At 31.8% G+C, this 15912-nt stretch overlaps 1 protein-coding gene across 2 annotated transcripts in view; it reads left to right on the top strand.

Annotated features, from left to right (window-relative positions):
- Positions 1-15912, top strand: part of LOC120629926 (potassium voltage-gated channel subfamily KQT member 1) — a 54355-nt gene that overhangs the window by 35650 nt on the left and 2793 nt on the right. The window contains exons 11-16 of one of the 2 annotated variants that reach the window (XM_039899014.1): positions 4602-4700; positions 9032-9102; positions 12021-12148; positions 14623-14719; positions 14951-15243; positions 15639-15745. In XM_039899014.1, the coding sequence (XP_039754948.1) occupies positions 4602-4700; positions 9032-9102; positions 12021-12148; positions 14623-14719; positions 14951-15243; positions 15639-15745 (795 nt within the window). The remainder of the gene's footprint in view (positions 1-4601; positions 4701-9031; positions 9103-12020; positions 12149-14622; positions 14720-14950; positions 15244-15638; positions 15746-15912) is intronic. The other variant, XM_039899022.1, reaches the window with a different exon arrangement.

The following is a 15912-nucleotide window of genomic DNA, read 5'->3' as shown; positions in this document are numbered from 1 at the left end:
CCTAAGTTTAAAATACAATAGATTATGAAGGGTCAAACTTAAAAGGCGGGCCCCATAACGCGGTAGCAAGTGTAATATCACACGTACGATGACCTAAAAATGTATCTGTAGGTATATTTTATAGCATCATAATATCTATAGATCTTTTTAGTAGGTACACAACATTTTTATGAGGTAACAACAAAAAAACCTTTTAAGATTTTTACTATTTTTGATTACAAAAGTTTATAGACGTATTTTCTGTTAAAGAGAGTATTAAAAAAAATTAAGGTTTCTGGCAGTTTTGGGATCTACCTAAAAATAAAATAGGAAAAGAGTTGTAGGTCAAATGTATTTTATAAATCGTACCTAGCTACTTACTTGAGAAAATGAGTAAGGTATTGACCTTTTCCCAAGATACGCTAGGCTACATTGATAAATCTTTCTTCCACGGTCACATTTTATGTGCAATAGTGACATTAAGTACACTTCGAGGAATATTATAGCTTACTGATAACATATTTTGTACTTGTGATAACTTAATACCTTATGTGCCGTTCTTTAATAAGTGCAAAACAAATTATAGGAAAAAAAGGCTGGCGTTTATAATTATATAGTTTGCAATGAATACTTGGTCAGGCTTTTTTGATACGTAAAACGTTTCAATTATAATGTCATATGGCTTCATGAGGATCATACGAAGAGCTTTTTGATATTTCACAACTTTGAAAAGTTTGTACTTGAAGATTACGACCTACACCTGTGTAAGAAAGAGATACCAAATCGATCGATAGTTTGCTTAGACATTAAGTGGCAACCACTGCATTGACCTCATTATTTAGGTGTTTCTTTACTGCAGTAGGTAAAATCAATTAACGAATTCCGTCTTGAATTTCTGGTTTTGCATATATGGTGAATAATATTCGTTCCACACATTTCCACTTCTTACCCGAAAGACTTTTAATATACACAACAAAATTTCATGAGTGTTTCAAAAAATAAATAGAATCCTTATAGGATCATTCCGTGTTATATCTGTCTGTCTATCCATCATGTCACCTCCGTTTTTCTCAGAGACTAGACGGTTCGACGTACTAACTTATACTGAATAATAAAGTCAATGGTCCTTTATTTCTCTGAAGGTTTTCGAGTTTTCGGAGGCAATAAAAAGATGTGGGTTTCCGCAGCCTATTTTTTAACTAAAATTTACTGGCTGAATATCGAAATTCACAAGGTGCTTCCTGATGACCTTCGAATCATGAAATTTGCCAAGCAGGTCATCTAGCGTTAGCTATGAGAAAAATCCAAAAACCAATGCTTTTCCGCCTAATATTACATCTTTGATTAGGTCAGGTAAGGTATCATAAGACACGGCTCGATTTAGCTTTTCATTTTATTTTCAGTCGCATAGGAAAATTCATTATAAATAATGTATGCGCTCTGAAGTGAGACACAACAAGTGATGAATTATGTAAAAAATAAAAAAAATTAGAAAATTATGTATTTTTTCAAGTAATAAGTTTTAATCAGTTTCTTTCCAACTTGCGGAACCCTCAGTGCACGAGTCTTACTCGTACTTGGTCAGATTTACCGGGTACGGCTTTTCTTTGTTATTGTTGAGAGAAGAGTCATGATGATTAAGAACATGTCACATTGAGAAAGGTTTAATTATAATTTACACCAGAATCTATGCTAAAAAGACGAATGTTTATTTTCGCACATTCTGTCAATGATAAAGGTACTGATGTAAGATCCTTCACTCAACCCAATTTTCAGGTGTAACGCAGGTATTTAAATAGATATTAGATTATGTAATGCTGATGTATAATGCCTGAAATTCATAAATTTCAGTTATTTGAAATAGAGTTTAAGTCATTATTGTGTGGATGGGATTTTTTTAAGTTATAGGAAGAGATAAGAAGTGATTATACGAAAACCCTCCCCTAAGCGGGCAAAACATAAAGAGTGGTTACCAAGTGGTGAATTTACATTAAAATACTCGCTCCTGGCAATAACTCAATAAGAGAATTAAAATCATTGATTTTCGGATATATTTCTTCGCAACATTCAAGGCAGGTGTCCGGTAAGTTAGGTTGTGTCTGTATGGAAACTCAATTGATAAGTCGTTCGTTATGAGTATACACTCTTTGAACGTTTGGATTTTCTATTATGAAAATTAAGCTTCATTTGCTATACTCCGCGAACAGCAGGAGAATCTGTATGGTGTAATTTATAAATCTGGATGGAAATACAGAGTGTATAGCTAATGAAGCTTAATTTCCATAATAGAAAATCCAAGCGAAATCTAAGCAACTACTTGTATTAAGCTTAATTTTCATAATATATTATGGATTTCCGCAAAGTAACGCCTGCTTCTATCCAATGCTTGGATTTTCTTATATACCAAACATGGACAATTGATAGATGGACAATTTCGTTTCTTTAAGAGGTTCAGAACCCTACAAACTAAGAACATTACGATCGCTAGTTTAAGTTAGAGTTTCACTTGTTCTTGTAAGTTAATTACTTAACTCATTGGCATGATGATTTCTTTTCGATCACTAAGGCCTTAAATTGCTCTACAATTGTCTGTAAAGCATTAAATATTACAATCCTCTCGTGTTAGATGTAAGTGTTGTTCTGTAGGTTTATAGCATTTATTTTCTAATGTGAAGAGGATACTACGCCCAATCTACAACATTGCGGTAACTCGGTACATATTTTATAAGGTTCGAAGTGTAAAAGTGAGCATTGTCCGCAACTCGTACGTTTATACCATTATTTCAAAAATAAATTCAATTCAATTTGTAGTATATTCAATTTCAATAAGTAGTAAGGGTTCTTTTGAATTTTTACACTTAAAGTTTATAAAAGTATCTACGATTTCAATTCCTCACTTTAATCTTTAATTATTTCAAGATTGCAACAATCAATATAGATCGCGAATAAATAAATAATAATACAATAGGACAAAGAAAGAAGGTAGTTGGCAAGGGCAAGAATACACAGACATTGTTTTGATCATTAATCTTCTTAATATAATATTTCTACTAATAATAGTAATGTTCTTTCTTGCAAGAAAATTTACCTTTTATGTAAATTTACAAATTACATAATGTAAGTGTTTTTCAAAAGCCCAAAAAATTTAATTCACTAAGTGAATGAAATTTAAAAAAAAGGTTGATATTATAGGGAATTTCATAATTAATAGTGGTTTAATATATAGATATTTATTGTACATATTCTCCATCTAACCATAAATCATATAAATTTGGATCATCTTTGAATAACCTATGGAGCTATAAATCTCATGTCCAAAATAAAATAGATTCTTTGATAAGTGCGTTTTGCATTTAATTGATGAATCGCAAAATTTGATAGTAATTATTTAGTCGTCCGTCCGTCGGTTTGTCAAGTCTATCTGTCTTAAGAAGTTTTTTCCTTTATTTATAAGTACGTTATGTGGGCCTCACCCCTATTACATGTTTTGTCTGGGTAGGTCGCCTATTATTGAAAATATTTTGCTAATTAGGGATCTCAACCGGTATTTACCAATCACGGATATAACTGAGTTGTGAGATTAAGAAGTTTCTAAAGATTTTCTAATAATGATACCGTTATCGGTCTGTGTTTCACAATCACACATTAGAAATGCATTAAAATAACTGATTGATCAATTTGGCGTTGATAGTTTGTGGGATGAAAATATTCTAGGTTAAGACGTCAAATTTATCTTTATGAGTTTAGTGGGCGATTGTGAAACTGATCTTAAAACATAAGATATAATAACTTACCCAATGTCAGTAGGTCAACAATTTCTAGTGGTTTCACTGCTATCCAAACACCGTTTGCCGATTAATTTTTAAATAAAAGAATATGTCTTATTTTTATTATTTTGTCTAAGCAATATCCATTTAAAAAGCAGAAACAAAAAAAAAACTCTTTATGAAATACCGCCGCCCTCATTAACAAAAACGAATAAAGGAGGTAATGTGTGTTTGTCACGCACTTTCCTAATTTCAGCCTCCTGGCCACATTCCTATCTAAAATCAATAGGGATAGTTTTGTTGTTAATAACAGCTTACTTGCCTATAGTAATAAATTTCCAAAAATTTTACAAGTCTAGCTAGCTATAATTTAAAATTTTGAAAGTATTTAGAAGATATTTTATTCGTGTTTTAACACCTTCATTATTATGTCAGTGCTTAACACAAATTAGCTTAAATTCTACTTCTTTGCAAGTAAAAAATATAAGAATAAGTGTCTCATAATTGACCGTATCTAAAACTATCCAGTAACATTTTTTCCTGCTAATTAATATTTTTCTTATGCATTCACACTTAAAAGCATAACTCATGCCAAAATTAATCTGATATCACAAGGCTGTCCTTCTATCAAAAGCAACATTTATTTATGCACAGTACACAGACAGCTAACTGACAGGCAGACGGGCGGCTTTGATAGGAGTCGGGATTGACTACAATGAAATAAAATGAGATATAGCAATGTTGTAACAAACTTGACATCTCTATTCTACATTTGAAAGTATGCCGGGGAGCTCATTAGGTGGGTTAAATACAAGAACGAGTGCAGTGTTGAAGTGAGCGTGTGTGGGTTGGCAGGCGCGACGAACGGCCGCTCAGGGCGCACTCGGGCTTTCAACCCTTCCTACAGCGAGGATTCAGTGGCCGAGACAGCGCTCTCCAAGAAAAACTCCGACGGTAAGAGCTAAGAGGCTAAGAATATTTGTCCTTCCATTTAAAACTAAACCTCTTCGTCTTATGACATGCTCTCACTGTCGCTTCTGAGTAGACCATTACTTAACTGTTACTGTATACCTACAGATGTTCGCAATGAACGTAGTGATCACAATAATTAAATTTGTATTGGCATTTCTTCTAGTGAATTGTACTTATTACGTTTTTTTGTGTACAATATAGTGTGTTCATTCATTCAACTTTTACTAGTCGTCGCCAAAATAAAATAATATCTTCTCATTTCAGCATCAACACAATGCTTCGTTCTAGTTTGCGTATATTTTTAACAATAAAATACTACACGTTTGTTTGCCAATCATCGTATTTGAAAACCTAACTTTCGAAAGCCAACTTTTGTTAAATCCTAGGAAAGACTATGGAGTAAATAAAGCCCAATTACATAAATTCGCCGTTTGGCTAATAAAACCTAAGTTATATTTTTTCGTTTAATCTTTAGTTATAACTATTTGAGCGGAGGAACTGTAGATACATTGATGGGACGCGATTCAGAGGTATCTGCAGATGTTTAAATAATTAGTACTTTGTGTGCCGTTCTTACATTGTTGTAATTATTGTAAGGAAATTTAATAAATGATTAAATAAAGTGTCAATTCAAATAAATTTGCCTATAATCTACGTAACTACCTATTTGTTTAATTTTACACAGTTTCCAACATATCGTGTGGGTGCACTGTAAACTATTTGAACGGACGAAGTATATCGCCGAGTTTAATCGCCGAGTTAATTCATAAAAAATAATATTTAAAAAAAATACAAAAATGTAATTAAAAGTTTGCCTACAAATGAAGACTGTCCAGCAGTGGTCGTCTATCGGTTGAAGTGATGACGATGGTGAAATAAATTCTAATTAGTTTTTTGAAATACTTAACTGAGTGAGTACTTACATAGTTCGAATAACTACAACCACATGAGCCATAACCAACCAAGGTTATTGTTTACTTATTCCAGCTATTGTGCTCTCTATGGAGTGAAGATATTCAATAGTAAAAATATTTTTTTTTTTAATGGCTAGATCAGTATCTAGTTTAGAATGTCTAGGTACTGTTCAACACTCTAAAACTATCATCACCTCATATATTAACGTGTGCAAATTCATATTGCTCTACCACGAATCAATGCGTTCACGTGCAATACTCGCGGGCCAATCAGCGACCCTGTTTTCTGAGTCTAAGGCCGTGGTTTCGATTCCCACAACTGGAAAATGTTTATGTGATGAACATGAATGTTTTTATTGTCTGGGTGTTTATCTGCATATTATTGATTTTAATATTCATAAAATATTCATCAGTCATCTTAGTACCCATAACACAAGCTGCCTGGGAGTGGCTTTATATAATTATCATATTTTCTACGCAATACGCATTGCTTCCAGCGCGCTCATGAATTTTTTCCTTTGTGATACCCCATACTGTTTCTAAAGCTGCACTATCTATGTTCTCTGCGTAGTAAGTTTTAGTAGGTCCAACATTAGCCTTAGGAATCATATTATAAAACGTATACTCAATCGAACACATGACTTCTGTACCTTTCGCAGACGATATGCAGATGTCACTAATTTATGAGCATTTCTTGTAAGTTGATTATATCCACTTTTTGTTTATAAAGACAAATATTTTGTTTTGCAAATACTATTATGATTATGATATTATAATATTATGATATGATTTATAATAAATATATTGTGAAGTTATTATATTGTGAATAAAACAGATTCATCTGGAATTAATTGTAATATTATTTTATCTTGTAGAAATTACGGACCCTATAAATTTAAATAAAAATATGTATAGACCAGGAATGCTAAAAAGTTTGTGATCATTAAAATTTTTTGGTAACTTTTTACAAAGTTAAAGTGAATCTACTTTGTTTGATTGTTGTTGATATTTTACTCTTCAAAGGATAATTTGAGGTCGGCTTTATAAAATAATCATCATCATTATAATTACAGGCTTCTCACATACAGATGGTTTTAGAATATAAACCCAGCAAGCAGCTTCAATGCGGGTTGGAGATTATTTTTATAACAATATATTAGTAACAGTAACGGGGACCGACGGCTTAACAAGAAAGGCACGGGGCTGGACAGTTAACATACTTTATTTCCTTACTCCTGGATATTAAGCCCAATTTATCAATTGTTCGCTTTACCCGGGAATCGAACCGAGGATATCGTGATCCGTAGATAATGCTAACCAGACTAGTTACTAACTTGGCAGTATACGAAATCGGTTAGTTTTATTTCGCTAAAATTGCTATTTTAATAGGTGGAAACGTATAAATTGAAAAAAAGGGTAGCGGAATTAGGATACTGAAGTAGTTTAATGTTGTATCATTAATGAGCTTATAGATTTATGTGAAGTGAGTTAATTTACCGATAAAAACAACAAAGGTCAGAGAATTTACCTGCGAATTTCCGATAAAGACTAACCTTGTAAGTTCTGTACATTAAATGAGGGCCAAAGAGGTGCACCATGCAAATGATAGCTTTGCTTCGGTTTTTAGTTTTAAAAGACTAGAAGTCATCATTTGCACTATTTTAGCCATCATTCATTGTAGAGACCTTGTAAAGTCACAGTCTATTGGAAATTATAGTTACATAATATTATATCCTAATTCCTTATGCAGAAAATCCGTATCTCCTTCTAATTGGGCCTACTCGATTTTATTGAACGGAAATATCTGAGCTATACTGGTGATGCAATACCGATATGAATGCTAACACTGAATAGGTCTCCCTTAAGTCTCATAGAATATAATATAAGATCATATCTAAAATAATCGCATTTAAAAATCATTACTGTCAGTAATGATTTTTAAATGCGATTATTTTAGAGTCAGTACTTATTCTACAATTGCTGATAAAACAATTCATTGAAAGCAAAGTTTTATTAATGATGAAATTACTAATAATAATTACGATAAATAATAAAATAATTATTTATATGCCTATTTATAACTCGGCCGAAATTAATCCACTATAAATATGCTTATACTAAAACCATGAAATAACCATAAATAAAATACACATGATTGTTAGTAACATCTATCAAATTAAAGCAACATTCTTCCATCTGTAGAGATTCATTCTCATATTGGAATTTGGATTAGCAAATTGAGTGGATCTACGTCCGCCAAGTCTGAAAATAAAATTGTCTTTATTAAACGCCAAAAACCCCTTATATTATTTATTTGGAAGGTAAGAAGTTCGGTTACCAAGTGAGTTTAGGCACTTTCGTATGCATTAGGTACATATAGAAGTAAACAATGTGCTAGTAGTGACGTTATCGTATGGATTTGCATAGTGAACATCAAAGTCAGTCATGTTGGCCTACATGCATACAATAGTTTACATATTATAATACAGACCTATTTTAGTTTACAGTGTGTATCTATAATGCCATATACTGATATGGATTATGATAACGTAATTACTGATATCATAATAAATATAAAAAGTACCATTTAAAATAAACTTATTTATTAACTTATCCAAAGTGAGATAAAATAATGGTTTTATAAATATAACCTAAAATAAACTATTTAAAACTAAATAAAATCTAAAACGTCCTCGAAATCACCGCAGCGAGGCACAGTTCCTAAGATGCTGGCAGCATTGCCCCTTTGGATGGCCAAACTAATTCGTTGGCCAAGGTAATTGCCCGCTCTAGGATCACCGGTAGACTCGATAACCCTTTTCGATAAGTACCATTTTTAATAAAAGGATTAAAAAATGCACATGTTTTGTATGTAGGTAGGTAGGTAGTACTGTTGCAAATTGTAATTTAATGCAATTTTGTCTGTATCCGTGTTAGAAAATCGATCACACCTATTTTTTTTATGGTATGTTTTGCGGGTACCTAAACCTCCGAATTTTTTATCGGAGATGTTTTATAGCTTAACACGGTTCTTTACATTTTTTTTTATTATGCAGCTATTTAGAATGCCTTCAAGATTACAGCTATCTAGGGTGCCTTAAACTTGTACGGATTAGGAAAGATTTTCCAAAATATTGTAACACTAATGATTATTTAATTATATCATTCATTTTCATTTTTATCTTCATTAGTTGAGAACGTATTTTTCTGTTTAAATAAAAACTTAATTACACCAATAAAAAAGTGTTTTATATAGATTCATAATATCGTTTATGTGAATGAGGTTTTAACGATAGCCTACATTACAAGAGACCAGGTAAAGCGCCCGCACCGTCCCGCGACTTTCCAAGTCCATTATCTTGTTTCAGAAGTTTAATTGAATATTACGTTTTGATGCAGACGAGGACGAGGAGCCGCGTTGCGTCACGTTAACTCCGCGCCACAAAGCTGCCATTCGTTTTATAAGAAAGGTAAGTAATCGCAATTATATGCTCGTAGCTATAGACTTTATTCTATTCCAAAAAAGTTTTTCGAATTTATAAGGTTACCGTTCATAACATAGGTAAAGTCAAAGTCAAATATTTCTTTATTCAAATAGGCACATAGATGGCACTTTTGATACGTCAATTTAAAACTAAAGCTACGAGGGTTCCAAACGCGCCCTGGGCTAAGAAAAAGCCCATAACAAACTTAGCCGGTATAAGATATGAAATTTCTATATGATGTGAGAAGTCTCTTTTTACACATTTTAAAGATAAGTATAATGGGTTTACTTATTAAAATTGATGGGTAACTAGTTTATTTTATGGAGCGGCTTTGTGATTAAGTTTTCGATTTTCGGTAAATTGATAGGTATAACTAAAATTTAACCGTTTTGAGCATTACACGAAACTAACGATATAACTGTGCATAGCTTGCGGAAGAGACAGAGCTTGTCAATATGTAGTAACAATATCAAGAATTCCTGATCCTATTGAAAACGTTTTTTTAAAACATATTGGATTTAAAAAATCGGTTTTGGTGTGTTGTTTAATATCGTTAGTGAAATTAATGGCCGGTTTAATTAAGTGAACACTCCGTGTAAAAATGCAGTAGGTAGGTATCTTCTACCTTCTGGGGAATATCAATATAATGAGTTTAATGAATAGGTACCGTCTTATGCGCAACTAACAAAACAGAATCTAATTCTAGACAAAAACTACTGAAATACGTATGCAAAACATACGTAACACATTTTATAACCAGATATTACACTCGTCTAACAAATAAGCGTTTAACAAAAATATGATACAATGACAATATGCCCATTTTTGGAATCACCCTAATACACATCCCAAGGTCTTTAATGTTAGTTGAACTTTAACTATTCTGCTGTACCGGTACATATAATATGTATGGAGCAATTTGACACTGAATTTCATAATCATAACATCATATTAAGTAGCTACCTGACCTCTGGGGTGTAGCATGTATAAATAACTAGTAAAGTAGCCAGGTAAAATCCTATTTAATGGAGCCGATATAGCTAATGCTTTTAAGGAAAGTAAGTACTAATTTAGAAAGCACGTATGGTAATATGTACTTTCGTATTAAGTACAAATTTTATTACCATCTTACATAAAATACAGTATGTCTTGCAATGCTTGCAGGTACTGTTAAATTAATTTAAATATATTATGCTCTAATGAGATATATTTATTTGTGTTTGGTTAAAGCTATAGAGAATTGAGGATTGTGTTCCAATTTAAGAATTCTGCTCACCTTTCAACCTGTTCATAATTTATCAGATGGGTAAAGTAGCGGAGTGAAGCAGTCATCGAGCTGTGCTGAATAATTCAGCTGTTTACAATGTCCAAACCTTATGGCTTCACCCAAGTTTGTTTTTAATCTAACAGTATGCTTTCAGGGCACTACGTTGCATTAGGTACTTTTCACCACAACCTACGCCGAGCCTCTAGCTCGCTTCTATTTCTATAAACGTACCTACATACGTACGTGCAAGCCCGTGTGTTCGCCAGATGTTTTGAAATTTGTATATACGGCTAAAGAAAAATAAACTTTCCTTTTAAGTAAATTGATAATTAGTTAAACATCAATTTTGAACAGTTTTTAAATTATTTAAAGTAGTTCATTATTTATTTAGGCTACTATTTTGATATCTCTTTATATATTTCTAATGGTACATAAGTGTGTCTTATGGCATTCTGACAGATGAAGTATTTTGTGGCCCGACGTAAATTTAAGGAAGCATTAAAGCCCTACGACGTAAAGGATGTAATAGAACAATATTCCGCCGGACACGTCGATCTGCTGGGCCGAGTGAAAAACGTCCAGACTAGGTAGTACGAATACAATACATTCTAGGGTTATCAGTATTCTTGATCTATACGCATAATCGATTGGCACATCAATAGTAGGTACTTGTATCTGCCCACCTTTAGAAAGAAATTTTACTTTAAAAATGTTACTCTACCGTGTATATCTAATTACTATTGATTTGATATAGAATATGTCGTTTATCCGTATAGATGTAGCGTCCCTTCTTAACACGCCCAGTGAAGTCATTTAAACTTTGCACTTTAATTTACCTGTAACCTGTGCTACATTTTTTGTATCTTATATCTTTCGTCTGGACTATACACATACTTACTCTATGTAGAAAAGCTTGAAATCTAATACCTATTACAAAATTACTTATATATACAGTAGATCGTAGTGTGTGTGATGCTAACTATAATTCAGAAGTTATATTTATAATGAACATACCTAATGAATTAACTATTTCAAAATAAATGCCGCTGAAACTTTTCTTTTTGAGTAAGAAAAATACAATGGTGTTTTCAAAATTAAAAATGTCATTAATTCAGATTTAATGAAAAATTTCTGCGGTGTAAATGCCTAGACAGGGGTTCGTATTTTTATGGAAATCGTTTAAAAACTTTTATCACAAGTAGGTAGACGATATGAAATATTTTGATCCTCCCAACTCATCAATCTCTTCGTACATGACATTGTGTTTACTATAGGTAACTGCCCACCTACACGCATGACTATTCTATTTCACTAGGGTTACAAATAAATTAGACACTCCTTTTATCACAACACAACTATTAGATGTCTACCCTTTGATCAGCTTGTAAGTAGGCACAAACATTCAATATCGCTCAAGCTCTGACACCGTGAGCCAGAAATAGCGTTAGCTCAAAGAACAATACGATAGAATTGAATAAGTATAATATTAGAACATCGACCGCTATGATACATCGTCTAAAGTTTTTAGCTTTTGCATCTTTTCGGGGTTTTTTTTGGAGGATGGAAGAAAAGCCGTATGTTTAGGTAAATTTGGGATTTCTAAATTGGACTTGAGGATTTTTTTATTTCCGTATAGCTCAAGTATTTTGTCGCACGCAAGAGATTTAGAGAAGCCTTGAAACCTTATGATGTGAAAGATGTCATAGAACAATACTCGTCGGGACATGCTGACCTCCTAAACCGAACCAAGAACCTGCAGTACAGGTGAGATATAAGGGAAATGTTATATAGGTAGAATAGCAAATCGCGTGTAGAATCGAGCACCGGTGACTCTAACAAAACAATTTATTCTTTGAGGTCACATACATTTTTTTTATAAAACTATCCGTGTTTAAAAGTTAGACTAGATATTTAATATTTAACTGTTTTTTTTTAATAATATGAAAATGTTTTTCGTATAAAAATTTTAAGTTTGTTATTAAAAGTTAAATTACGAACCTAATTTCATAGAATAAAAAATTAAACAATAAAATCTTTGGTTGTCCCGGAATTCTGTATTAAATCACTGGTTTTATAGTAAAAAAATATGAAAATGTTGTTTAAAAATTTTATGTTTAATTAATAAGAATTAAACAAATTTAGCAATAAAAACTTTGTTTGTTCCTACTTCTTATTAAATACCTAGTAACACTAATACTGTGTCTGAAACTGTAGCTTTACTATACGTGATGCTTTTATACCTATCCTGAGAACTTTCAACAAACATCAATATTATTTTAATATCCATCTTCCTACATATTGTTTTATCGGTGTATGGAAACATTCTTTATCATTTCCTTTTCTTGCCTGCTCACATTATTGTCTAGCTTTTACTTTTAGGACTGCTTTATTTAGTTACAAACCTACAAACCTATGAACAAAATTGGTCTATTCGACCTTGGCAGTAATTTTTCGGGTGGTTTTTTTTATTATTTTTTATTGTTGTATTGATGATAGTTTTTGTGATCCATAGTAATGCTTAGTTTTAGCTCCTGAACAATAGAAAAGATTAAAAAACAAATAACTTCTAACTTCTAAAAATAATCCTCCTTGATACTAAAATAATACTTATAGCTATGCAAATGCTACGAAAGAGCTTTTTTCCGTAGTTATAAGAAAGTTTATGAAGACGGATTTGCCTCTAAACTTGTGCTATGGAACATAAAAATTCCAAATAAATGAACTAAAGTAAATGTGAAAATATTTGACTTGGAATTGATTGATGAAAATATAATGTACTAGCTGTTGCCCGCGACTTCGTCTGCGTTTGATTTTGCTTTTAAAGTATTCAGTATCGCTAAGCCTTAAAGGAGTATAGTAGTATATATAATACCATATTATTTATAGACAAAAAATTTGCAATAAAATAAAATTGCGACTATAATTAAAGATCTAAGCTATCCTATCTCTTAAGTGTCCAGCAGTGTCCGTAAGCAGTCTCCAGACTGCTTACGGTGTGCCAATTCAATTTAAAATCGGTTTAGTAGTTTAGGAGTCCATCGCGGACAAACATCGTGACAGGAGATTTATATATATTAAGATAAGCTCCAAGTAGGCACCTGTTTAAATGAGCTCTAGGCATCGACCTCAGAATACTTAATCTCATCTATAATATAATATAAGCATAAATATCTTATTTTAAATAGACTAAACAAATTCATTTAACCATTCATTTTGTTACGTAGATCTCAATCCGGTCTTTGTACACTTTTTAAGCATATAGGTTAAATTCATAACACGAAATATTTTTTAGCATTTCTTCAATAAATGAAACGTTAACCTTGAATTAGATTCATAGATTTTCACTTTATTTTGTGTTATAATCTTAGTATTAAACATAAAAATAAAAATAACACAACAAAAATATATTAAGCAGAAATTAAGGCTTTAATGTAGTTTATTCCTAGTAGCATCTACTAATTCCACCACGACCACTGCATTACGAAAAGTATTATAGGTATGTCATAATTATTACAACTTTCTATGTCAAATTAATCCTACAATGAGGTTATTTAACGATAACGATAATTTCCTACAGCGAAACTAGATCTATTTAAAAAAATAGAGAGATTGGTTAAATTTAATTCCTGATTTTAAAGTTTTCTGACGAAGTTTGTTAACCACCCTCGTTAAAACTTTACAATAGGGGAACCAATGTTTTAATATGTTACCTAAATTAACTAAAGCTGTCATAGTAACACATATTATAACGTAATAAACAAATAATACCTAAACTTTTTTTTTTACGTTTACAGTTTAGGCGCCTATATTGAAAACTGTTTAAATCTTACACTTCTATTTCATGTCTTGAAACTTTTGTTATTTGTTTTCATAGTCAGAATGAAATCCGCTTTTCAAGGAGCTCTTGTTTTGTGGCTAGTTTTGGCATAGAGAAGTAAACAAAATGTTATTATTGCCGATGTTTTCACGTCTACTCAGTCATAATTAATTTAATATTTGATTAGTATATATTATATAGTTAGTGTTTCTTTTGACATAAAATGATTATACTTTACTTATTTATTTATTCATTCAAAACATTATTTAGATCGTTTGCACCCGCCTTGTCGATTTGTCTGGCTATTGCACATTGCTCTTAAACAATGGTTTAGATACTTCAATACTAGAATAAAACGAAATAACCATCACCATTGTGTAGTTAATTTATCCTCATGTGTTTCATAATGTTAATTTCACAGGTTAGACCAAATTCTTGGCAAGCAAGGATCTAAAGCAAAGGACGTCTATGCATCAAAAATCAGTCTAGCTTCCAGAGTAGTAAAAATAGAAAGACAAGTGAGCATTACAAATTCCTTCGCAATATTAAGCATTAATTTGACAAGAAAACAAATTGTTTTTTAATAATACAATTTGTGTTATTCAAATAACGTAAACAACTTTCATTTAATCATACATTAACGTGTGACTTATACATTGAAATAACGAAGTTATTACATTTATTTGTAGAAATATGTTAGCAGCTTTTGGTATTTCATTAGGTACATATATTATGCAATTGGTTTTCAGGTAGATGATATAGAAAGTAAGTTAGATCATTTATTAGAATTGTATGAAGAGGACAGGCGGTCTTTGCGAAGGATAGATAACACAGGCACAGAAAGTGGGGCATCTGGTGATATGCAGCACAGAATGCGACCAGCTCTGACAGACAAACAGTGTTCCGAACCGAATTCGCCTATATCTCGAAACTTTGAGCCACCGCCCCCAGTGTCAGCACCACCAATACCGCATAAACGACCAATGAATAGGGGCTATTCTGATCTGGGAACTAGATTTATGCGAAAGAAAGTCATTGTCAAGTAAGCTTAAAATGAATTATATCGTTTGCTTAATATTAATATCACTGACGTATTCTTTTAAGTAAATTAAGAAATTCATTAAAGATAATTATATCTATTGTTTGTTATATAAACATTATATTGCAGGAGACATTTTAGAATGGAAAACAACAATGTTTAACAAACATTGTTGTTTTCCATTTTAAAATATGCAAAATATTACTACTACTACTTTTGACAACTATTTTGTTACGTAATTAAAATAAACTTTATTTCCGCTCTTTTATTTAACCTCGTAGACTGGTGTCATTGTTTTATGATAGCTAATTTTATAGTTTACTAACTTATAGCAGTTAAATTTATGCTTTTAAATAACTCAGAATACTATTTACTGAAGTAGTAACTCTTTTGCTCAGAACATCTTCTAGTCGTTGCTGCGAATCACCAAGAGATGATGAAGTAGTAATAGTGGTACCAACAGACCGTGAAGATACACCACCTCGGCTCGCGACAGACAGTTCAGGTAACTAGTAAAAAATACGATATTTATTGTATGAATACTTAAATTATTTACAATACGATCCTAGTAAATGTAATCTAGATTATGAACCTACGTACGCTGACATTATACACTTTTGCAATTTTTGTATATCCTATTATATTTACTTAATCTTTAATAAGCAATTTAGA

Source organism: Pararge aegeria, chromosome 2 (assembly GCF_905163445.1).
Source record: "Pararge aegeria chromosome 2, ilParAegt1.1, whole genome shotgun sequence".
Taxonomy (NCBI): domain Eukaryota; kingdom Metazoa; phylum Arthropoda; class Insecta; order Lepidoptera; family Nymphalidae; genus Pararge; species Pararge aegeria.
The sequence above is the reverse complement of the archived record's forward strand: the minus strand, read 5'-3'. Positions and strand labels throughout refer to the sequence as shown.